The sequence below is a fragment of the Toxotes jaculatrix genome, chromosome 19 (genome assembly GCF_017976425.1).
Source record: "Toxotes jaculatrix isolate fToxJac2 chromosome 19, fToxJac2.pri, whole genome shotgun sequence".
NCBI lineage: Eukaryota > Metazoa > Chordata > Actinopteri > Toxotidae > Toxotes > Toxotes jaculatrix.
Genome location: NC_054412.1, coordinates 11,435,257 through 11,461,025, shown reverse-complemented (window position 1 = coordinate 11,461,025; position 25,769 = coordinate 11,435,257). Strand labels below are relative to the sequence as shown.

Sequence of the window (25,769 nt, the reverse complement as noted above, 5' to 3'; positions counted from 1 at the left end):
GGTTTCACACTCACAAACTGGCCACTGATACAGTCAGACACTCACACTGATTATCTATGACTTTCAGTGGCATTTGGTGGTAGTTACTGTAGCTTATGGTGCAGAGGCAGACAGACAGAGTATTATCTGACCCCAGGAAGAGAGATAGGAGCAGTCCCCAAAGACACCCCACAATCAGACCAGTGAAACACACCCAAGCTCCACTGTGGGTACATTGTGTGTTTTTACGTTCATGTATTTCTTTGCTTGTGCTTCTGAGGAGGAGGGTCAGCCTGCTCATGTCTTCATGAACAAACTCCAGGCTTGAGTAAGATACACCCACGTAAGCTGCCGATATCTCTGGATAAACCATCCAGAAATGCTGATATCCGGGGACGTGTTGACTGCCCCAAAACGCAGGAAAACCTCTGCCTTCCTGGGCGAAGACATTACGCATATCCCCCTTCCTCCCTGGCTGCTTCCATCCAGTCCCACAATCTCCCTCCAGGTCCCACAGGGAACAATCGCCCCCACCAGATCGAGGATTGAGGCTCCTCCTGGGCTACTCCATTGATACTCCCCCCACTCTAGGAGTGGGTCTGATGCACAGGGAGGGAACTTGTACAAACACTGCACTTTTGACTTATGTGTACAATCCCTTACACACACCCTCACACTACTAACATACTGTACACACACAGAAAGGCAGGCAGAGAATATACAACAACAAATCTCCTACACTTGTAATATAAACATGAAAAGCCATTGGTTTTATTTATGACAGAAAAATAGGATTGTAGAGAAGGAACGTTGAAAGAAAGACAAAGGAACGAATGGGAAATTATGAAATAGACCACTGAATAAATATGTGTGTGTGTGTGTGTGTGTGTGACTGTGCTTTAAGATAACTGACTTTAGCAGCACCTTCCCACATCTCATCTCAGCCTAATCTGTGTTTGCACCAGTGTGTATCAGGTCTCCCATGAGACACAGACATAATGCTACCGGAGGTGAACAGGAGATGACAAAGAGGTGAGATGTCAGTTGTGATAAAAGTGCCCCTCACACACACACACACACACACACACACACACACACACACACACACACACACACACACACACACACACACACACACACACACACACACACACACACACACAATCTAACATTAAATCTCAAGAGACCTCTGAGATCCTCTGAGCCCCAAGTCCCAAGGCAGGAAGCAGACAAGTGTGTGTGTGAATTAGCTCATTAGTAGGTGCACGTGTTTGTTTGTTTGTGCATGTGTGTGTGTGTGTGTGTAGATATGTGTGACCCAGCTCCGGTGCAGCTAACAGACAGGTCTACTTAGTAGCAGAAGACAGACACAACAGCACCTCACCTTTACGCTGTAATCACAAACAGATGTCTGCTGACCTCTTTGCTAAATGCTGGCTGCAGCATTTAATTATCGGATTTTCATCTTAAACACTGAGTGCAAGTGTGTGTTTGTGCATATTTCTTTGATGACACCACTGCTGGAAGTTATAAGAAAACTCAGAACAAAAATATCTGCTCAACATTGTTGCCAGATAAACTGACATTTTAAAATCTCAGCAAGCCGTTTCCTATCAGTACTTTAAGAGTTTCTCGTGAAACACTGTAGATCCATTCAGAAAAAAAATAATGCTGTAATAGTTCCATGTATCATTTCTTTTGGTGCCATTGTTCTGTCTAAACAGATGACAAGACTTCATATTTCCTGTGTTAGCTGTGAAACTGCATTGTGGAAAATTTAATAATTAAACTACTTGTGCATAGTGTAAGGGCATTCCCCACAAGTCACCATTGTTCAGCCCTAACATTCAGAAAGATATCCAGAGAGATTACCATCCATATCCACTGTAAAAGAGACATGGGTACCTTACTGTACAAACCATAGTCAAATGCAATAGATATGCAATGCATTTTAAATTTTGCATCTTTCACCTGTTCTCAGCAGGAATTATGCACATTCTCTCATCCACTCTAGGTGTAAAACAGTAAATTTGGACATAAGATATTGACAAGTAAAGCAAAATATAACCACTTTCATGAATGTATTTGTGAAGGAAACTGAGAAAGAATCCAACACTTATGATTTGCAGCAAAAATTGTGAGGAACACAGGAAAATCCCCAGTTGAGTGTAATAGAAGTTGTTGAGTCCACTTATGGCAAGGTCTGTACAAAAATGTGATTTTTATTTCAGACAGACTTTTATTTTACTCTTGCTGCTCTGCACCTTTGATATTTTCTGGTTCAACGTGTCGTATTCCAAAGAAGTGCTGTTGCTTCTGAAACACACACATGTTAAGACAGTTTATATTTATGTACATGTATATGGGTTTTTCTTTTTCTTGATCATCCTCTCACTCTCTTTCTTAGACACATGCACACATGGTTACGCAAAAGGTCTCTGTCCCTGTGGTGTCTCAGCTGTTGTCCAGCTGTTTGATGTGTATTTACTTTTTGGCTTATTTATTTGACAGCAGCAACTGCATCTTAAGAGGTGAGAAGTGTGTGTGTGTGTGTGTGTGTGTGTGTGTGTGTGTGTGTGTGTGTGTGTGTGTGTGTGTGTGTGTGTGTGTGTGTGTGTGTGTGTGTGTGTGTGTGTGTGTGTGTGTGTGTGTGTGTCTGTGTGAATTCTGTCTACATGGGAATTTAGGGATTCAGATTAGTCAGCTAACAAGGAAGAAGTTAGCCTACTATGTGTCAGAGGCTCTTATCATCATTATTGTTGTTCCCGTCATCACCATCACAATCAGTATAACCATTATCTTCCTTAATTGTTGACATTTGAAGGCATTCGTTATTGGGTATTGTTAGTTTGATTGTTGTCCAAGTGCAAAAAACTTAGAATCCTTATTTTTTTTATCATACTTGCCACCATGGTGGGACACATTTCAAGCTTAGATCTGTGAGGAGTTTTCAGAAAGAGAAACAGAATAGTCTGACATCTTATGAAATGCACTCATTCACTTTCTTTCTGAGAATAAACAGCTTGTTAGATTAGCTAAGAGCAGGAAAACTTTATTGTAAGACTCCTGGAAGTCACATCACTGAGCCAGGAAACACTGCTCCCTGTAAATAACATGCACTGTTGTAGAAAAGCTTAAAAGTTCTGACCATTGAAGGAACAGAGAGAAGTAGGGCATCCATAATGGAAGAAGCCATTGCATTAGCTGGTTTAAAATAAAGGGCATAACTCGAGGCCGCAGGGCTTTCCCAGGACTGATGATACCTCCCTCAGTCTTTCCTGCTTTTTAACGACACACTGATTCTTTTTGGTTTGGGTAAAAAACACAGAGCAGATCCATCAGCGAAATGGTGGTCCTTATCTATCTCTTTCCCCCTGGATGCTAATTAAAGATAATAAACCTTGCAGATCATTTCTCTGCTGCTCCGAACTCACCGTCACCTCTGCTCTCCTTGCACACACACACACACGGTCAGCTGGGGCGAGAGCTGTCTCACACACACATGCGTCTCAGCATATGGTGGCTGGCTTTTCCTGAGGTGGCAGGTGTGTGTAAATTCGGCTTGTGTCTCTGTACTTAGAGAGTTTGCATAGGCAACACACTGAAATGCATGTTTAAATAAGCACTGAATGATAAAAATAGTGCCAAAGGCTTTTAAATACACGTAGAGCTACATCTTTCAAACATGTGCCTACACACACACACACACAGATTCATTTTTTCTGTATGTCTAAGATTAAACTGCTCGTTTATCTTCAGTCCACGCCTTAAACACAGGTGTTTGGAGAGTTTACAGATGAGACTCTGATGCCAGACATCATGATATCATGTAACTATGTTCAAGTCTTCACTCTTCCTCTCTCTTTCACACACACACAATTGTTTCCCACAGAAAATTCCCATCTGATTCACTTATCACAAACACGCAGACTCTCTCTCTCAGTCAATACACAGATATTTATTTAGCTCAGAGACAGAGAGTCTCATGAGCAGACTGGCCTTAAGATTTTTATTGAGCAAGAAGATAAAAAGGCCGGTTCTGCTCTGTGTCCATTAGGGCTAAAATGGCCAGAAGAGCGTCTGATGAAATGGAATAAACTGTTGTGGTTATCTTCCCTGGCTGCTGCAGCGGAGGAGAGCCAGAGAGAATGAGAGAGACGGCATACTCACAAAACCACACATTACTACACAGATGCAAAATCATTCCCACACACACACACATGCACACAAATCCACCCCTCCTTGGTATTGCCCAGGTCTGTATTTATCCTTAACCATAACAGAGCAGGAAGATAATGGCTGATGGGACCGTCGTAAAAATAACCTGGCACAGGTCTGTTTGGATTAACCTCCTCTACTTCACCCCTTCTCCATCCCTCCATCATGTTTTATTACTCTCTTTTTTCCTACCATTAATGTCATCTCTATCTGTCTATCTATCTATCTATCTATTTATCTATCTATCTATCTATCTATCTATCTATCTATCTGTCTATCTGTCTATCTGTCTATCTATCTATCTATCATGAAGAAATTCACAGTACAAAAGGGAAAAACAGACTTGGATTACACCATAATTTCCATGAATAACACATTCTTTTCTTGCTCTATTACTAATATGTTGCGTATTTATTTTGGAAGAGCATGAACAGTCTTATCAACAAAAAAGCAACAGGGGCTGCTTATTTTTCCTCCAAACTAACCTCTTTGTTTGAGCAAGATATGAAATACTTGTCCAAATATGTTAAAAACTGTATCTGAGGGGGAAAAAAACAAGACAAACAGAGAACAAAGACACAGCATATATCATAACAAGCACTTCCCATCTGGGGAGGGGGTTGAACTCACAGACATGCACCCACACATAGTGGGTGTATCTCCACAAGTCCAATATTCACTCTCCTTTTTTCTCTTTTTTGGTCTCCACTGACTCCTGAGGGAAAAAAAAATCTGGCTCTGTAGCTGCTAAATGCTCCACTATGTTCACCAGCTAGTCACTAACTTTATCTGTCTGCTATTCACTGCTTGGCAGGAAGAGTGAACCAAATAAGTTTACGAAAGCAGATGGAACAAAATTGTTTGAAACCCAAAACAAAGACCTGAAAGACACCAAAATATCATTCCCCTAACAGCTGAGGGGAACTGCAGTCTCTGAGTGTTTGTTTTTATGAGTGACCCGTTTCACATCCAATTAGTTGTGTGATCTATTGTTAACATTAAAATGTTGTGTGTAGCAGCTTTAAACAGAAATCAGCAGATGTTTTAAGCTACTTTATAAACCAAGAGACAGCATCCCTATCACTGAAATATAAAACATTGATGTGAGCAGAAGTTAATCAATATCTAAAATTTTAAAGCCGCTACAAGAAATATTTATATGGAAATAATGGATCCAATGACTGCATGTATGTGTAAGGGGTCACCCACAGTGTAAATAACAAACCCACAGAGAATTATTTGTGATGGTGTTTTAGCAAATTGATGTAATAGTGCAGTATGGTTTGTTTTTTTTATCTATAACAAGTTCAAAAATTGAGATATGGTAGGATGTGTCTGTCAGCTTGTTTTGATCTTTTACTGCCCACTTGTGGCCACACATTAATTAATGCTGCTTTAAGTTCAACTTCCATGGTTAAAATAAAACCTTTTTTTTTTTGAGAAACTCCAGATCTGACTCATTTCCACATCAAATTATTTGTTCTTTTAATAGACAAAAAAGAGATTTTAAAACCCAGTCCTGAAATCACTGATGTGTTCCCACAATTAAAACCTTTGTTCCCCTTTGTTATGAGTCACATTCAATGAAACCGGAAACAATTATGTTGAAACCCAATGACAGTTGATAACTTAAGTAAACTCTCTGAACTCCAAAGGAGGACACTGTGGGCCTGTAAAATGCTGATCCTCATGTCTGATGAGAATGGGAGGCCAATATTTTATATCTCTGTGGAGAACAGGGATACAATATATCTGACACAGCTTTATTGGCTTATGCTCTTTAATGACTTCCTGCACAGAGTGAGACTGAAGGAGACGGAGGGAGTCTAACTCACTGAGAATTAAGATCTTTTTTTCTCTTTTTTTTCCTCTTTCTTTCTGTTTTCAGACTCTCTTTGAACTATTTATGCTCTTTACCTCATTACCTGTGTCTGCTCCTCACACCAAAGGCTGAATCCTGATGCACTTCTCCCTGTCTACCATTTTTACCATCATTTAGAGAGACTGTAAAGTAAATGTCCCTTCAACATGATAAGCAAATGACCTTGTCTATGTATTCCTTGGTGTACCTCTCTCTCTCTCTGGATGGCTAAGATGGGGTTACTAATGAGCAAATGTTCAGATGATGAAGCCTTTTTCCAAGAATCTTTTCTCCCAAACGCCCGTGGCCTTTGGATGACTCCCCAAGGAGACCATTAATTTAGATATCAGTGTGTATGTGTGTGTGAGTGTGTGTACATGTGCGTGGGCAAGCCTTGTGTGTGAGTTGCTCGCATACAAGTGGGAGATTTTTGTTGCTTTGTATTATCACACACATACTCAAGTATGAGCAAAAGCAGATCAATTAAAAAACATGTACGCGTGTGGCAAACATGCAACAATACCTCACCGTACAAACAACACTCCTAAACTCTTAGCTGCTAAAACGCAACACCCCCCTTATCACACATCCCTCCTTCCTATCATCATTCTACACCTTCACCCCAACTCGCTCCCCAAACGCCACCCCAAAACATCCTTCTATGTCAACACCTCCCACCCCCCATTCCACCAAAATCCAGACCTTAACGGGCGCAAAGTTTTAGAGAGTCTGCTCATACACATTCAAACACACAGACACACACACAGATACAGGAGAGGAAATTCTTGACTTTCATTTTGGCACCAACCCTCTGCTCCTAAATTAACATACACAGTATCCATTAAGACAGAGTGACAGTGACGCATTTCTCTCCCAACAGCAAATACACACACACTTTATCTCTGAGGGCAGCCAGGTGTATAATTGAAATGAGTTCTGATGACCCTCCTGCTGACTCCTGCACTGACCAGCTAACTCGTGTGGTTTTCCTCTCCAATTATTAGGTGGCCTTTAGATGGACTCTCCTTCATGCTCTTACAGCAGTTTGTTTTTTGACTGCTCTGTTTTTTACTGAGAGAGGAAGAATCCACTCCACAAGGCTTACAGCAACTCCTTCTCTATCCAAACATTGGTTGTCTGTCTGTCTGAGGTGCTGACAAAATGGCCAGCGGGCCCCATTTCTGTGGCAGAAATGTGTTGTTTGTTCATCTTTGTGACTAAGTAGCCGCAAAACAGGTTTTGCAATCAGGGTTTTTCATGTAATTCCAAAAGCATTGCTTTTAAGGCAGCTTTTTACAGCCATCTTCCCCCAGTGGTGGACATCAAGAAAACAAACCCTTTGGTTGATATTGAATGATGAGGTCTGGATGTCTGTCAGGGTTGTGACCTTACTTAATCTGTAAATAATCATATTGAAGATTCAGTTCAAGTGATAGCATGTGTAATCTAATTTCTGATGTTGCAGCATAAAAAGCAAAAATTTAAAGAAGGTTGCAGAAATACAAGAAAACCATCAGATCTAATCCACTGAGAAAGAAAGAACTCCTTAAATACATTTAATCACCAAGATTTCAATTCTCTTATTCTGCAAACAGCAGGTGAGTTCTCTGCAGATTCAAGCTGCACCAGATAATGCTCATGGCAGCGTCATCATTCCCAAAACTAGTCTAAACATGGCTTAGGCAGGGAACTCCATAACATCTGTGCAGGTGTGTTAATGTTAGTCCAGTAAATCTGACACGATGAGTGTTGGAGTGTCTCTCTGTCTGAGCTCGGGCTCATGTCTGGAGCTGTGACGGGAGGGAGAGAAGATTTTGCTTCTTTGTAGGAACTCTTACTATTTGTTTGGTTAAACGTCAACTTTTTTTTAAATGTAAGACTCCTCTTCATTTGGGTGAGTGACTAGACGGAGAGAATGCTTTCACATTTCCATTCGTTTCATGGTAAGGATTGACAGAGAGAAACTCACTTCTACTGCATAAAAAAATCAACTGACATCACAAATCCACTGTATTTCCAGAAAGGTGCTGAGTTATGTTTGTTTCCCATGAAACAACTTATCCTTCAAACTACTTAAGGTAACTACTTTCACTGTTAAAGTCTATGAATTTAGAGTGTTTCAGCCCAGAAAGATGGGTAAACTGACTTTTTGGGTGGTTTACTCTTCATCACATTCATGTTTTGATTTTGTAATTTTCTTTATCATCAAGCAAAACTCATCAAATGCAGTCCCCACCAATATCACCTGCTGAATCCTTCAGTGAATTATAAATGCATCTACAAACCTGTTTACAAGTATCTCAGTGTACCGGTGTCTATAAATTTGGTTGAGTGTTCATGCTCATGAAGCCAGTGTGCTGGCTGTGCCCCTGATGCCTGGCTGACTGGTCCTAGTAAGAATGGAGATGATATAAACAGGCTTGGCCGTTCCCACGTCTCTGTTTACACTGGGAGACCCCAGAGCAGCACAACCAGAGCACTGGATTCCCTCTGCACGGCAAACTCACATACTATCCATCCCTGTCTCATCTTGAAACACTTACTCATAGCTACATGCATTACAATACATGGGCATGCAGATACATTATTGCGCATATATTAATAAAGATACATATGAACCCAAAGGTAGTGGCTTGTGCGCTTGCTCCCTGGGTGCACTCATTCTAATGTTTTTGTCTTCCAGTTTTTCTTCTTCTACTCAATGTGTGTTTTTCACCATCAACTCACTTTTATCTTTAAGTGAAAGCTGTGTTGTCTAGTTTTGTAAGTTCCACCCGGCCTCTTGTTTTTCTCATCCTATTCAGTCCCTGCTGAATAAACTCAAATTGCACTTTTGCAGTCTTACATAGAGTTCCCTCAATGTTCTCAAACCAATGCTGACCTTAGTTTTACAACACTACCACAAAGGCTCTCAAAAGCTTTATCTTTGCTCTCTAAGTCCTTTTGAAATGAGCCTGTGATGTACGCCCAACATAAACAGAACACCGGGGTCCTGACAAACACGCCCAGTTTACAGGCAACAGTGAGGTCACCCCAGCAGCACATCTCTGCAAAGGCGCATCTGCTGACACTGACGATTTTAGTTTTTAAAAGAAATGGTCAGTGTTTTTGAAAGACAATAAGGAAAGATCAGGCCAGAATGGGGCTTTTTTTGTAGGATATTTCTAAAAGTTCCACAGAGATTTTGGAGAAAATGATGTGACCTTGTCAATTTTCTGACAAAAAGAATGCCAAACGGTTCAGATCATCCTGACATTCACAGGAAAACACAACTCTTGGGGACTCAGAATGTATGGAGATGTGCCACTCATTAGATAATATTGTTCCACCCATCATTATCATACTTATCATGTTTGATAAGAATAAATATAAGGCTAAAAGGTTCAAGTTTGCCAGTGGCCCATCAACCACAATTCAGATCAAAACCACACAGACATACACATATGCACACAAGCAAGCACACACATATTCCCAGAAGTATGAAAAAAAAGATTTATCTCTCACTTTCCCTCAGTCACTCTCTCTTTGACACACACACACAGTAGTTACAGTGATGGACAGTCTATTTATTCTCGGACATATCTGCATCTATTATGCTGTAAGTGCTCACATCTGTGTGTTTACATGCTGCATCTTACGACCTAATGAGAATAAGAGCATTGTTCCCCTGGGAAGCGACTGCCCCAGTGATGTGCAGCCCAACAAACTGTAAACATACTCTTGCACCCTACGTCAACCGTCTCACAACACACACAAACACACGCACACCATCAATGCTAGTGGTCTGACTTTCCTAACCTGCTCTAAATCTAAACCTTTATAGTAAACATCTTGGGACATCTGAACAAGGCTCTTGTGCAGAATGGATGTGAATTACAAGGCTATATTTCACCAGGAGAAGCCCAGGAGGATTCAATGAGAAGAGGAAAGAGACAATTTGGTAACCAGGGAGGAAGAACAATAACAACAAGGCTGAATCATAAAGAAGATATTTTTCTGTTTTGTTTGGGTGCAGGCCAGGAGGGAGAAGTGTTTGCAGTGGTCTGAGCAGAAGAGCTGGTTTACTGCACTCAATGCATAACCAAGAAATAAGTCACTGATATTAACATGCACAAATAGACATGAATGTATGTACACATAGATTCACACACATTCAAATCTGTTTAGTTTAAGCAACTTCATCTCATAAAGATTGAGCATCATCCATATCAGTTTTAAGCAGTGTTGTGCAAAGCTACACAATGTAGAGGAAATCAGATGAGCTCAAAACATGTCAAACCAACACAAATGCTCTTAAGTTTATGATCAATTTGCCTAAAGGTCACAATCAATACAGGATGTGACAGTGCACAGACACTTCAGGACAGCATTCATTCACTAAATTCATTCATGAGCCACAGAAGCGGCTGTGAATTCTCTCATTGATAACACAAACATTCCCGGCTTCCTCCAAACTTTACTCCTTCTTCTCTTTTGTAGCCTGTCCAGAATTCCCTGTGGAGCATTTACTGACCAGATGTGCTCATTTTCCTCGGAGATGTTACTAATCCACGTAGCTTAAATGTCAATACACCATAAACACTGAAAAAAGTCACACGTTGTTGTCTGGAAATGGTGTTAACATAAGCCTGTTAAGTGTAATATTGGCAGACAAAGATGGTTACATAAACAAATTTGTGCACGCAGATTTTGGCTGGAGTCAATGAGCATTTTAACCCTTAATTGGACTGTAGTTTTAAATGACTCCAAATTCATTCATAACAAGTTTACCTCTAATATTAAATGATGAGCTCATTGTGTGGGACAAGGTGCACAAGTCTTAAGCTTTTCTTACCTGAAATTATGTCAAAATTATGTATTTTTTTTCCCAACCTGACAACCTCATTTTGGGTAGGCTGCCATGGTACAAATACTGATCATGTTCTGGACCTCTTTGATGATAAAGGTTATATTTTGTCAAGTAAATAATTTATGGTTAATTTCGATTTCCTGTGCTATTAAATGTAACTGTTATTAAAGCACTTCCACTGGGTCATGTCATCCAGAGAGAAGGAAAACTTTACTTCCTTTAATATTGAAAGGAATTTAATTCATACCCAAAAATGTAACAAGCATGATTACTTTTCAAGGATGGAACAAAGTCGTGCACTGATAAAATGCATCTACAATTACTTCTCCAAGCTACACGCTCCAAGTTATATGCCCTTCTTGTAGTACAGAAAACGTGGGCTTTTAATGTTTTACTTTGTCTTTATCGTGTATTTTGAAAGTTGTGGCCGGAAGTTGCCCTGATTCTGAAGTTCAATAGATCACTTGGTTTTATTTTGAAAACTGTAAGCGGAAAAGCTTGCTTGCTAGTTAAGTGTTTGCGGAGGAAGGGGTTTGTCCACAAATTTCACTGGCTGGTTTGTGTCTTGGGGTAACAGGAGTGAGCTAGCTGAAAAGGTAGCTAAAGAATTAAAGCAAACATTTCAGATACACACATTTAATTAATACGCAGAACTACTTGGAAACAATGGAACTGCCTCGTTGTCTAGTAACGTTTGACTGCTAGCCTGCTAAGCTAACGTAGCTAACAACTTTTCATTCATTACTGCCTGTGCACTTTTCTTTGTTGGTTGCTAGCGGGTAGCAATCTTCACAACATTAGCTGAGCAGTAGTTAGCTATCATTAGTCTTTGTTTTTAGCCGTGCATTTCTCTAGAACTTTAGCCACAACAAGTTAGTTCATGCAATAATGCTAAATTTGTTTGGTTTAAATAGTAAAAATCCAGCTTATTTGGCCGGCAAGGTTAGCTAGCATCATTTTCCCAAACATGTATATCAGTTGCGTTACCATGGAGTAACATGCTGTTCTTGGATGAGCAATGAACCATTTAAATGATAAATTCAGTACATGTGGCGTTTCACTTCCAATATATTATTTTCTTTTATGTAGGCTGGTAGTGGAAGTAGAGAGTAGCCAACGTATCACACTAACGCTAGCGGGTAAGCTAACGTTAATACGTGGCCAAAATAGCGAAGTACATTGAAACAAATCTAATAAAGATCATTCTTAAAAATGATTTCTTTTATGTATTGCAGATGCCAGTGTGATTCATGCTTTGAATCCTACTCCAAATTTCTCAAGCAGAGGGCACCCACGCATCTGTCAGATGAACTGGTACTGCAAATGAGGTTTTAAGCCCCCTTCCTGGTATTTTAACGTTTTTATGCAAGTGTAAGTGCATCACACAGACTTGAACTAACACTTATCCACACACAGGGACTGTCTCTGTGTGGTAGCTGATTGCAATCTATGCGCAAGTGCTAATGTAACTCATGAAAAGACAAAACATTGGCATTTCGGAAAATATGATTTAAAAAGAGGTGCATTATGAACGTTATCATTATACAACATAATTCTGTGTATATGTGTGAAAAACAGATACTGAAAAATGGAAAACTAGTTTGACTAAAGATACCATTCAGAATTTGTAACTCTTAAAATACCTATGTAGTGTGGGCCTTTTTTTCCCCCCCCATTGTTCTAGTGAATCGTGTCTCCCTGTCCGTCCATGAAATGGTGCCAGTGGTGGTGTTGATGATGAATGTGTGAGGAGAAAGTCCTGGTGAGTGGTCCTCTTGCTGCACCGCACACTTCCTCATGGATTCCAGCAATGATGAGGCACTTGATATCATTGTCACCAATGTGGTGGCGACCTTCAGGACCCGGTGCCACCTCAACTTGCGCACTATTGCCTTAGAGGGGACCAACGTCATCTATAAGCCAGAAGTAGGGGTAAGGAAATCAAATTCTGGGAAAGAGGGAGAGAGGTTCTTCCTGTGAAAACTAGAGAAAACTCACATATTTAAATATTTATAACCTGACTGCATTATCAAATGTTTGTGCTCATTTTAACAAAATGGAAAGGATGGACCATGTTGAAATTAGACCAGTCTTTTTTTTTTTTTCCAGAAAGTCCTGATGAAGCTTCGTAAGCCCAAGATAACAGCCTCAATTTGGTCCTCAGGGAAAATTATCTGCACTGGAGCAACAAGGTACAGACACTCCACACAAATTTATTGTTGTAGTAATGTTGGCTTCAGCTGACTGAGCACGACCCCCCCCCCCCCCCCCCCCCCCCCGAGTTAACTGTCATTAATAGTAATACAATACTAATGGCTTTACTATTTGCCTTACTTGTCATAGATACAATGCTGACATTAGAGTTAGTAATTACACCCACTACATACACAGTGATGACTTCCTCTAAAGGTTGCCACTTACTGTTTGTGTGTTATATCTCTTGCATGCAAAACCATATACAATATATGTATATGTTGGCTCTCACTCCTGCTCTCCTCTTTTGTTCAGTGAGGATGAGGCAAAGCTGGGTGCTCGCAGGTTAGCACGATGTCTGCAGAAACTGGGCTTCAAGGTGAGAATGATCACACAGCTGCTGGTGAACAGCATTAAAGCAAAAACCCTTTTTTAATTTTTGAAAAATGTGCAAAAGCATGATTGTCAAATGACTACATTAATTTTTGATGCTTGTATAGATTTTCTTATAATATCTGTTAAGGTATTGCATTTCTGGTTTAGTTGATCAGTCTTCAATGGAAGTAACAAAGCCAAAGTGAAGCCAAACAGAGCCAGCTGATCCCTCACTGTAAGGGTGAAGCATTTAGGACTGTGCCGTTCTCTTGGCGTATGCCGCACATGCATTCACCCACTTGTCAAGAAAGTGGTGAACAATGGCTCATCTGACCATATCACTGTTTTCCACGTCTGTGTAGGCCGGTGCCCGTGGTTTTTGCATCACTGAACTCTCAAAGTCACTTCGATGTTTTTCTTTCGACTGGGCATGTTCAGCATATGTATACATGATTGGATATTAATTGTTTAACTACCATACAGTGCACCTGAGTGGAAGCATGTGCATTCCTTGTGTTTCTCCAGTAAATTATTCAGGTTTTTCGTCTTCAACTAGGCCAACCTGCAGGTTGAACCTGAAGTACAGCAGCGCTACAATGTAAAATGGCTGCTCCCTGAGGTTTCTATTTGCTTAAGTTAAAGCTTTATCCAGTAAACAGTTTCACTTGTCATTTCGTGTCATTTTTTGCAGTAATTGGGATCAGTACAAATGAGGCTAACCTTAAGGAATTCATGCCAACACTACGACTTTAAGGGCAAGAGTGAAAGACCAGACTTTTTAGGGATAAAAAGTATGTCAGGTTTAATACATTCATATAAGTGTCCTTTGTTTGTGTTGTCTGTTCAGGTGAGGTTTTCAGCCTTCAAAGTCGTGAATGTGCTGGCAGTGTGCTCCATGCCCTTCGCAGTCCACCTCATAGATTTTACCAAGAACAACCGGCCTATAGCCAGGTAATACAGTCCTGTACATCACAATCACTATCATGATATTAATTAAAAATATTAATTAAAATTGTCAGTATTATTATTATTACCCTGATCTGTGCAGGTACAGTTATATTTAGAAATCACGTACTACACTAATTTTACTGTCTCCTACTGTAGACCTCAGATGTCAGTCCAGAATCTCATGTGCTTCATGGTGCTTACTATGGTTCCTTAGTTTTGAATTATACATTTTCCCCTTAGGAAAAAATACAGATCACTGCCATAATTACCTATGTCATTAATTATGATTTAATTTTGAGACACACCTGAAGCCAACAGCCCTGTTTAAAATCGTGCACTCATTTTACTTGTGATTCAATATTTACTTGTATAGGATGACCTCTAGTGGTGAGAGCACTCATCAGTGCACAAGTGTAGAGCAAGCAGACAGAAGATATCAGTGTAGTCAGCCCGTTATTGGCTTGTTTATATGACAACATGTGGAGTACTGGCACATGGCACCATGTAAACAGTCTCAAAACTGTACATGTACTTGATTTTAGATACGAGTGCAATAGTCTTTGCTGTACTTAACCATGTGTTTTTGTGTGTGTGTGTTAGTTATGAACCAGAGCTCCATCCTGCTGCCACGTACAGGATCAAAAATCTCAAGGCCACTATACAAGTGTTCTCCACGGGCAGCCTCACAGTTACAGGTATGCACTCACACACAGGGTCACACTAATTTCTCTCAGCCTCCTTTACATACAGCTGGAGGGCAGCTTAAAAGATTGAGGTCACATTGCGGTAATGCACTTTTATAGTCTGCTACCACTAGAAAAGCAGTTTGTGAATAACCCAATTCCCTGAGGAATTTTGCCCAGTAGTGAAATAGTTTATGCCCTCTTTGTATGGCGTGGCGTGCATTAGACTCAACTTGACCCATACAAGGAAGTTGTGTTATTGATCTTCAGATGACTCTGTCATGATGGAATCTCTGATTCTGTTTGTCTGTATGTGATTTTACTGCTTTTTTTTCTTTCTTTTTTTTTTTTTAAATTGTACTAAAAAAAACTTGTTTTCATACACCCACACCACCCACACTCCCCCCATTCAATGATTTTTTTTTTTAGGACCAAATGTGCAGAATGTGGCCACGGCTGTGGAGCAGGTCTATCCACTACTGTTTGAGTGTCAGAAGCCCCTGTGTAAATAAAGTAAAGATATGTTAAAGAAGACAGAAGAAGTGAATGAAAGAGATGGCAAGACTGAGGAAGCACCTTATCTCCAGATTTGTTTCCTTGATTTTATCACTACACGTCACAAATGTCTAACACAGTCAGTGGATTAGATACCACCTGGATCTTGGAATTTAAAAAAAAACTCTTAATGACCCACCACGAAGTCTTAAAATCTCCCTCTCTCAAAAATTTTAGTGTTGTGGATTCTGTGGCTCTTGTTTTTTATCAGCGTAAACATGCAAATGTCTTCCAAAACCTTCGACAGAAATTGCTCCTCCAGACCTGACTTACACTAGAGGGTGTGGAGGTTATTTTCCCTTGCTCTTTGTTTGCTATGGGTGTTTTTGCATGGACACAGAAAGACCCATTGTCAGCAATCTAACCATTTTAATACTAACCTTGGTGACCATTTCGAAGAGTCCGTATGTTAACACTGAGAAACCTCACCTTTAACCGTATGTACAACAAGTTGTCCCATTTGCCACTTTCTGTGGAAGACTCTCCGTCCACGGCTCGTTTGTTGAGGCGTTAACACAAATACAAGGCATCCACTGTTTTACCTGCGCGTTTGCTTAGAGAAAAACAGTTAAAACCAGACTGAGTCTGGCGTTCATCTCTGATTTTAATTGTTTCCTCATATTTCCTTATTTTGTACGGATGTCAATTCACTATAAATGTGTTCTTGTTTCACAGCTGTGACATTGGATCAGAGTTCACAGTTCATGTTTTGTCACTTGATTTCTTGTCATTTTGTAATAGTTTTAAACACAAGGTAACCTTGCAAATATTTAACTGTTAGGTTTGTTTAATATACAGAACAAGACTGATGTCTTAAATGTTTTGGAAGTCATAAAAGCTTTTAAAATATTTTTCTTGTGGTGAGGTGTTGAGCCATACACCTCATATTTGTTTTCACTTAACACAGCTAGGAGTTCCTGGTCAGTAAAGACAATGGTGGGACTGTGACAAGGCAAGACCCAAAAGTAACACACACACTCATTGAGAAAAAGTATTGTAATGTTTAAGTGAATAACTCATTACTACAAAGGCATTCACAATGTTTAGTCTTACAAAGTTGTATGGCAGTTAACAGTGGCATCTCTCTGAAGATTTGGCAAAATGTTCAGTGAGTGGATTTTTAAAGCAACATAAGACCACTAACAGTGTTCAGAGAAGACCAGTTGTCTGAAAAATAAACCTTCCAGAGATATCCCTTCTCTTAAATTACAGTGAGTGGAAGTGCTTTTAAATGGAAACTGCAATCCTAGTCCTAACGTGATGGCTGACACTTGTGCTGGTTACTGCATCCATAGAGGTAAAATGTATGTATATAAGAAACACATCTGATGGGAAAGATGTAACTCTTTTGACATGATGTCTGAAGTGTATGGGATGGAGTACTTTTTGAACCAGTGTCAACTTAAGATTTGTGACACTTGTTCAGAATTTTGTATTTTGTATAAAATAATAAAGGTTAAAGATAAAAAGGCCAAAAACTTTCTTCTATCTTCTTTTTCATCCTTTTCATTTGTCCTCCTTACAGGTCTTATGTACCAGTTTCAACAGAACACCCTATAAAATGGTTTTCTAAGATTTTCAAGGTGACAGACTTTGCAAATACATCTCTACATTTCACAATATGAAAAAAGATAAAAGTATCAAAGTACAGATTTAAAAAAAATGTGCAATTGTAATTGTGAAAAGGTCCATACCGGTCATTCTTCACCTGTGGTAAAAAAAAATTTCACTCATTAATCAACAAAGTGTAATTTTGGCATCACAAAATTGACAAATGTAAAAAACAACAACACATTTCTTCTTACATTACAACAGTACTAGTCGATAAATTATTTATCTAATTTTACCACAAGACCTGAAGGGTTAAGTATGTTTGTTTTGAGGATTCAGCAGCCAGCAAAACAGTGGAGCTGAGTGTGTCCATCCTTGCCTTCATTGCTTGTTTTCATAAAATGGAAATGAGGGGACACAGAGCTCTTCCTGAGGCTACTGTGGCCTTCATATATGCTTCCGTGTTGTTACAGTGCGACCTGTAACTGGCATGACTGGTTTGAGCTGTACTGCTGTTGTTACATTACATAGGACAGGGAGCAGTGTATAAATACTGTCATGTTAAAGGAATTTGCAATCCAGAAAAGAACCAAACAATATTAAATATACTGCCACTTGAGGTGATTAGTGTTAGATTTTCTTGTAGAGCAAACTTGTGTAATTATTCATCGTAATGTCAGGTCAAGATGGAAAAACACTCATTTTACTAAAAGACCTTAGTAGCACAGTGTCACCACTACTCCAAGGACATTCATCTGTTCTGCTGGCTCGAGGGAGTCAATTTCTATCCTGAAGCAATGGGGGAAAATAGTCCCTCTCTGCACTGGAACTGCTCAAATGGAATGGAGGTAAAAATGAAGCAATTAATTAAATCTTGTATATGGTTTTATATAATCTCACATTTAATCCCAGTTGCTTACCTATTATTATTGAGCTATTCTCATTTGAGCAAACACTTCATTACTTCATTGTTTATGTGTAATTTCTACCATCCCTGATGTTTTCTTCCTTCACGTCTGTAGCTACAGGGAACTGTGTTACAGAGACATTATTATAGGAACCAGTTGGACATCTGCACGCTTGTGAAGATGTGGGTGAGTTTAATTCAGCCACCTCTCATGGCAATTTGTGAAGTCACAAAATTAATTATGTGGATGGATGTATGAGTTGTACTCCAAATTTTGAACTGCTGTAATGTCTTTGATGCTTGTTCTTGTCTCTCCTTCAGGTGAGATGTAGTTGTGGTATGGTAAAGGACTCAGTTGTTCGCTGGCATCTCTGTGGACGCGCTGCTCCTGATCAGGCTCTCCTGAGGCTGGACCTGCCTAAAGAGACTCACCTCGAAATGCTTCCTGGTAAAGTGGAGATAGACGACACACAAGATAAAAAAAAGAGATCAATTTCACAAATTAGTTTACAAGATAAACTGACAGCAATAAGGTTATGTCTGAGCTGACACTCACTTCTTAGCCAGTTCTTTTGATATCTCCTCCAGAGTGCGACCTTTGGTCTCAGGGACACAGAGGATGACAAACACCAGTAGAACAAAGCTCATGGCAGAGTAGAGGAACATCACATTGGGAACACCAATCTTTTCTAGAAAAACAACAGTAAAGAAATCCATGTCTTCAAATGTCTGCACATAACCTCAGTCTGCAAACTTATGAGTTTTGCTGCTTATAACTTTCTTGCTCTGCTATTCAGCAAGAAATGTTCATTTACCAGAAATTAGTATTCGCAGAACAGAAAAACTGCTGATCTACTACTGAATTCTCACCGTCGTTGTCAGACAGCTTCAGTAAAATTACAGCTCTACAACAACTGGCTTGAACCTACGCTTAATCAAGCATAACCAATAAAAAGCACACACACCGGTGATTGTGAGGAAGGTCATGGAGATGAGCAGGTTCGTAGCCCAGTTTACCGCTGACACCACAGACACGGCCCTGCCTCTGACTCCCATTGGAAAGATCTCACTGAGAACCACATACACCACTGGAAAGGAAAGAAAACAAAGACACATATACACGTAAATAAGGGGTGATGGTTAATAAGGTATAATCAGAAATAAATAATAAAATGATCCATAACAGCTTTGCACAATCTTCATATTTTTGCTTAGGGATTTACAGGGCAGGTTTTAAGCTTTAAAGTCAGGGTTCAAAGTGTCTGGGGAACCAAAGCATGTCAATCTATACTTTAGACTATTTATTGTATGATAGCCACTGTTGTACTTTGTACTTCACAGCACAACTTGTAAGTGCATATGCTCAAATATGATCTTCTACATTGGGGATACAGCAGAAATGGCCTGCTGTACTCTTTGGCTTAAGAGAAACGAACTTTTTGCACTTCTTGGCATTTCCCTCTTGGTTAACTACAGTTAATACAGGTTTATCAAAATACTAAAGCGTGGGAGGCATAAGCACAGTCCTTGTTTTAAAGTTAAATGGCCAGAGTGTTAATTTCCGTGTCTATGCCAAGGGATTGGGTGAATACAAGTAAACGAATGGGTGCTTACTTGGGCCGAGGCTGATGGAGAAAGCTGCCACATAAACCAGCAAACTAATCAATGACGCCCACTTCAGTGAGGAAGACACTTCTACACGAGTCTTTCCACCTCCTGTCTCTCTAATCCCATCATCCTCTCTGTTAGTCCTCTGTGCCTCCTCACTGTTCCACTGGCTGGGGAGACCAGTAGAAAAAATGTCACTGTTGTCCAAGTCCGCAAAGGTTCTGTTTAAATTCCACGGCGTGTGTGTGTGGTTTTGTATCGTATGACCTTTACACAGGCTGGTGAGGTGAGTATGGCTTTGCAGCGTCAGTGTACCGAGTCCAACTAATGACATTCCCATTGCGACGGCGCCCACGCACAAAAAGCTCTTCGGTCCCACACGGTCGACCAGCAGCACAGCGGGGATGGTGCCAACTACTTTGACCACTCCGAACCCAGTGGAGGCCAAGGTCGCTGCTGCATCACTGTTGAAGCCTACACTGCGGAGAAGTGGTGAGGCATAGGAGAGGATGTTCGGCTGACCGGTGACCTGCTGGAGGAAAACTAAAGCTACGCCTGTAAGCAGCCGTGAACGCAGATTGGCCTTGGCACTGAACAGCTCCCAGAAACTGTGCTCTGATTCCTCTTTTAATCCAGCCTGGATATCCCTGAGCTCCACCTCTACATGCTCCTTAACTCCACCCCGCATTCTGGCCAGCACTATCTTGGCCTGCTCCGCTTTACCCTGAGCAACCAGGAAGCGTGGACTTGGCGGGAGGAACATGAGCGCACCTATTTGCAGCAGCGCTGGGGGGATCACAAGTCCAAATGTGTACACCCAGCCATGGGGCAGAGTAGCAAAGGCGTAACTGCAGCTGAATCCCAGCATAACACCCACAACCAGCATCAGCTCATACAGCGTCACCAGCAGACCCCTCCTCTCCCTTGGTGAGATCTCTGCAATGTACAGACAAGCTGCTGTCCCTGACAGCGCTGTTCCCATGCCGACTATCACTCGGCCCAGAGTCAGCGCGACAAGCGAAGTCACAGCAATGAGGATGATGGTCCCTGCAACCACCAAGGAGGCGCTCAGCAGCAAAGAACAGCGGCGGCCGTAGCGATCCAGAATGGGACCTCCGGCAAGGCAGATGAGGAGAGCGCCGAGCAGGTGGGAGCTGACCAGCAGTTCCTGTTCCCGGCAGGAGAGGGAGAGGAGGCCACGCAGCTGCAGCAGGACGCCTGAGGTCAGGCCCATTTCATAGCCCAGCATCAGACCACTCAGAGAAGCGGCTACAGCTGCTACCACCACCAGCCAACTGCAGCCTGGGGGTAAGGAGGACAGAAACACAGAGAGTCAGAGAATACACTTAGATATCCGCTACCCAACAATGCCCATCCTCAAAGACTTACAGACTTTGCCACATTTTCCCAGTTTTGGGAGGTTGTAAGATTTCAGTGCAAAAGGTTAGCCAGTGTCATGCTCAAACGTCATGCCGAAGCCCATGTTGAGCATCTGCTGTAGTAACGTATTACAGAGCAAGACACTGGACCTCTTTCAGATCCAGAAGGGTTACTATATTATACAGCTGATCCTGTCCTATGACCTCCCTGGAGTGGGGTCAACAAGATGACTACTTGTTCCCTCTGGTGATCAAACAAGTATTGTGTTCTTGTTTATAGCGAGTTTAAAAGCAGCAGATGATCTCATGTGCAGTTGCTGTAATCAGCATGGGGGGCAGGAATAAATGCCAAAAACAACTTGTCAACTGACGCTAAAGTCACAAAGCTCCGGTCATGGGACTTAGTTACAGTGAAAAATAATCAGAAGAACATTTGATTAGATAGAAAACTGACTGCATTCAATGTGGGTGTGTGTGTGAGGTGTGGGGCACCCAGATGGCTTTGAGTTAAGTGTACAAACTCAAAAATGAGTCAACAATGAGTAAGCAAAGACACAAGCTGTGGTACATATGGAAATGCTATTCCACACTGACAGAGAAAGTGCAACAAAAAAAAGGTAAAGGGGATTAAAGGTAAAAGACTATGGCGCACTAATAAATGATGCTAATATTTAAACAAAAATGTTTTCAAAGAACTGTGTGCCATAACGTTTGGCAGGACCACAGCTTTTCTCCCTGTAGGTTTCCCCCAGCCATGAAGCTGCCTTAACAGTGCTGACTGTGTGGAACTAGAGGTCAGAAGTTCACAGGAAGAATGCTGAAGCAATCTTGTAAGCCATTGTGTGTGTGTGCGTGTGTGTGTCTGTGTGTATGAGGGTGGTTTCAGCCTTCATGCGTTGTCTTGCATGTATCACTGGGAGCTAAATGGCATTCATTATCATCAGAGCGAGATTGATAGGGGGAGGGACGAATAGAAAACTGATGGGCTCAGCATATAGACACAGATATGATCATCTTCAAACTTCTGAATCCAAACTTGCTGTAATACTTAAGACTTTTTATTTCACAGTGATACAATAAGTCATAAATGTCACCATTAATGATCCCTGATCTGCTGTAGGTTGACTCCCTCATTCCTTTTCCCTTGCACACTGCTCTTGAATGAATGTTATTATCTAAACCTGCTCAGGCAGTTTTATAATGGGCTGTAGACTTACATGCTAAGGTATTTAATTCCAATTCTTGGTAGTCATGGTAGTCGTGCCAGTAATTGTTTTTGTTCTAATTTAATTATCATTACGCAACATGTAAGAAAAACAGAGGCACAGCTGCAAATGGCAAGAAACTGTGAGAATATATTTGCTTGTTCTAAGTCTTTTGGCTGTTGTGTAATCTGCTTGTGTTTACATTTCTATTTCAGGTTTCGTCCTGAAACATTTAAAATATGATTTATGTAGATGAACACTCACGGAGCACCTGTACATCTGCTTATTCAAGCCATTATCCAATAAGAGAATCATGTGACACTGGTGTAGTGCATAAAATCTTGCAGGTACAGTCCAGGAACTTCAGTTAATTTTCACATGAAACATCAGAATGGGGACAAAATGTGATTTCAGTGTGGCATGATCACAGACACAGCGCACAGTCGAGTCCAAGTTTGGTAGTATCACACTTCAGCAGCTGTTGTTTTATCCAAGTCCTGTTCAAATAAAAAAAATTCTCACAACTGTTGAAAACAACTTCTTTTCTGTTAGAGATAGAGGGTTGGTGTTCTTGTATTTTGCCATACAGCTGCAGTCAATTTATTCAGACCTTGATCACAACTATCAGCAAGAAAAAAAGACGTGATTTGATTAACAGCGCAGGCTTTCATCCAGAAATGTTTTTGCTCCAGGAAATGCTTCACTGCAAGACAACAGAGTAAATCTGACCATCAAAGTCATCTCTTCAGGACATTTAAAAAAACATGAACTAAAGAGACAATTAGTTTATGGAAGTTTGTGTTTTTACAGTGATTGACGGGTAATTCAGTGATGAGTCCGTGTCACATTTTTGTTATTGTGCAGCCAAGGTCAGAGTGACCTTGGTTGGACTTTGCACAGTAGCAGTCATAAACAACTTTTGGCTTCATCATTAATCAGAGTTTGAGAAATAGTTGATGTGAAGAAACCGCACATGCAGAAAATTACATTTTTGTTTTTAGCTGAATGATTGCTGTTTCCATACTCATGGAAATTCATTCAAAAGTTCCAGGAAGGAGGTTTACTAAGTTACCTGGATAACTTTGCTGAGCAGAATGCAGAGTAGGACTTTTAACATCAGTCCAAGTTCCAGATTTGTGGGAGGTGTACTCAGAAAGATATCTCAATTATTCAGTTAAGCTGCTTCTTGGAACAGGCCCATGGTTAGCATTTAATATTGATTTTCTGATTGATTTTATTGATAATCAAGTTTTACAATATATTAGGCTCAAGTGTTTATGGAGGGCAGCCATTGAACCCTCCCTAGACATGTAAATTAAGTTATATAAAAGCTCAAAACAAAAACCTGACATAAATATAGCTTAGACGTGTTTTCACATCAATTAAAAAAACATGTTATTTTTTATCTGATTAAAAAATTGTTACTGGTATCTGTGTGTACCTGGGCTTCTGGCTGGGGCCAGTTTTTGGCTCTCAGAAGAGGTGTGGCCTGGGAGGTAAGAGGTCATCTTCTTGGTCTCACTGTAGGGATCCATTGTCAGCCAGCATCAATAGTAGGCCTAGGTGAAACAGATACACACCAAAACACTGAGTCCACTTATTATGTACAAAGACAATAAAATATTGCCATATCAGACTGAAGCGAGTGCTGATGGATATTGCATCATTCTTTAAGAAGGAAACTTACCAGTTCTTTGGGGATGAAGAGGGGAAATCAAAATCTTATCTTAAGATGCTAGTGCCATCAATTATGCTTTACTTTGAAAAATAATAAAGAAGCCAAAATTCTCAAATGCACCTAAAACTTTGAGAACTTTTCCTAAAAATAGTCTAAAATGGGCAAAATTTTGATTTCAATCAATTTCCCATATGAAAACAAGCTAATAAGATTACCAAAACAACCTTCAATACCATCCTTTCCCACAGACGCAACTGAAGAAAGTTTCTGTTCATCCTTGTGCAACATGCATGCATGCCCAATAACTCTGAATACAAAAACGTCATGGTAGAACAGTGTGGTTTTCAACTTTGATTCAGAAAATCAGGCCTTGTTATTCTCATAAAATATCTACAGAGCAACCACCAACCCACCGAACCCACCGAACAAGATCGACCCCCCCACCCCTTTCCGTCTCTTGGCAGTCCAGGGTTAACCTTACACCAGCTGATGCCTTTTGGTGGCCGTGGATACAAGAAAGCCCCCCAAATGAAAGCCGTGTCATAAATACCAGCTTTGTGAATGGACACTCGCAGCTGATTCTGGAGATGTTGAGTGAATTTGTAAGTACTTTCCTGTAGACTGTAGTTTTGCGGTGTGTAGCACTAATCCTGCTGGGTTTCTGCTGAGATTGGTAATCTTGTTCAATTGTTTTCATCATTTGTCTTTTAACGTCGTTTCTGTTTTATTATTTTGTTTTGTTTTGTTTTTTGTTTTTTTTTAGCATATCGAAAGGTATTCGGAGACTGTCCCCAGCTGTCATCCTAAGTACTTTCCTTCACCTGCATACCATCTTACCGGTTGTCATGATTTATGTGACGGCTGTGATTACAGAATAAGACATCCTCTTTTTTTTCCATCTGTGTTTGTTTTTCTTCAAACCCATGACTTCAGCTAAAACGCTGCAAGGTAAATTTGTGAAGGCCAGAATCCACAGAGCCTAAAAGAATTCACAACGTCTTAACAGCAACAGTCAAAGCTAACAGCTTTCCCTAAGGCGCTGACTTCAAGTACGAGCTTGTCCACAGATTACCTGCAAATTAAGCCTGTTTCACTACATTAAAGTTTCGGTAAAGAGGAACTTGAACTTGTAATCACAGTTGTAAGCAGCGACACTGTTCCTACCTTACGCCCCAGCTGTGTTTCTGCTGCTAGTTTAGAGTCGTGCTTGTCGGTCCATTCGCTTTCTTCTGCAGACTTTCTGGCTGGACAAACTTTTCTTCTGCTCCCACCTCTGCCGCTCTCGTGTCGGTGCACGCGTTCAGCTTGTTTTGGACAGGCACTTGTTCGACCCCGCCCACGTCTACCCAGTCCACCAATAGGAGACGTGGGTTTGGCTTTAGAACTCCCAACGTGAAATCCTATTGGTCCAGACTTTTCCAAGAAGTATGGCCTATAGAACAATGCGTTTATAATGAAACACGTATGTTCCTGTTAGCTAATATTTCTCTATTGTGATACATCGTACAGGGTGACTTATGAGCTTGTCTATCTCTGTGCTGTTTTGTATGGCTTCCAGCTGTAACTGTAACTTATCATGGACATTTTTTGTGCTGTGATCATCACTTTAGGTCAACCAGCAATGAAATACACCTGTATCAATAAATGCTGTTTCACTCATACTGCATGTGAAAACAAACGGCGTGGCCACCTGCTGTTTTGTTCGGTTTCCCTGTCCCATTTCTAAGAATGCTGCAAGACTGAACGGTCACACCTGCCCCTGTTGCTTCACATATGACAG

General features: G+C 40.7%; 2 protein-coding genes across 7 annotated transcripts; one reads left to right on the top strand and one right to left on the bottom strand.

Moving 5' to 3' along the window:
- Nucleotides 1–11,431: 11,431 nt before the first annotated feature.
- tbpl1 (TBP-like 1) lies at nucleotides 11,432–17,161 on the top strand. Of its 6 annotated transcripts, none has more exons than XM_041064210.1 (9): nucleotides 11,436–11,503; nucleotides 11,997–12,046; nucleotides 12,143–12,221; nucleotides 12,592–12,839; nucleotides 13,017–13,099; nucleotides 13,416–13,479; nucleotides 14,323–14,426; nucleotides 15,024–15,118; nucleotides 15,536–17,161. In XM_041064210.1, exons 4-9 carry the CDS (start codon nucleotides 12,705–12,707, stop codon nucleotides 15,616–15,618), a joined length of 564 nt encoding a protein of 187 aa, XP_040920144.1. In that variant the 5' UTR covers nucleotides 11,436–11,503; nucleotides 11,997–12,046; nucleotides 12,143–12,221; nucleotides 12,592–12,704; the 3' UTR covers nucleotides 15,619–17,161. The 6 variants fall into 6 exon arrangements, with proteins under 6 accessions (XP_040920142.1, XP_040920143.1, XP_040920140.1 ...); XM_041064211.1 differs by having other exon boundaries at nucleotides 12,143–12,235; XM_041064207.1 differs by having other exon boundaries at nucleotides 12,143–12,278.
- Nucleotides 17,162–17,318: 157 nt separating this feature from the next.
- slc2a12 (solute carrier family 2 member 12) lies at nucleotides 17,319–25,270 on the bottom strand. The gene is made up of 6 exons (XM_041064205.1): nucleotides 25,154–25,270; nucleotides 23,753–23,870; nucleotides 19,734–21,029; nucleotides 19,085–19,207; nucleotides 18,676–18,808; nucleotides 17,319–18,564 (listed from the first exon to the last, which is right to left on the bottom strand). The coding sequence occupies exons 2-6, from the start codon at nucleotides 23,844–23,846 to the stop codon at nucleotides 18,471–18,473; spliced, it is 1,740 nt and encodes a 579-aa protein (XP_040920139.1). The 5' UTR covers nucleotides 23,847–23,870; nucleotides 25,154–25,270; the 3' UTR covers nucleotides 17,319–18,470.
- Nucleotides 25,271–25,769: the final 499 nt, after the last annotated feature.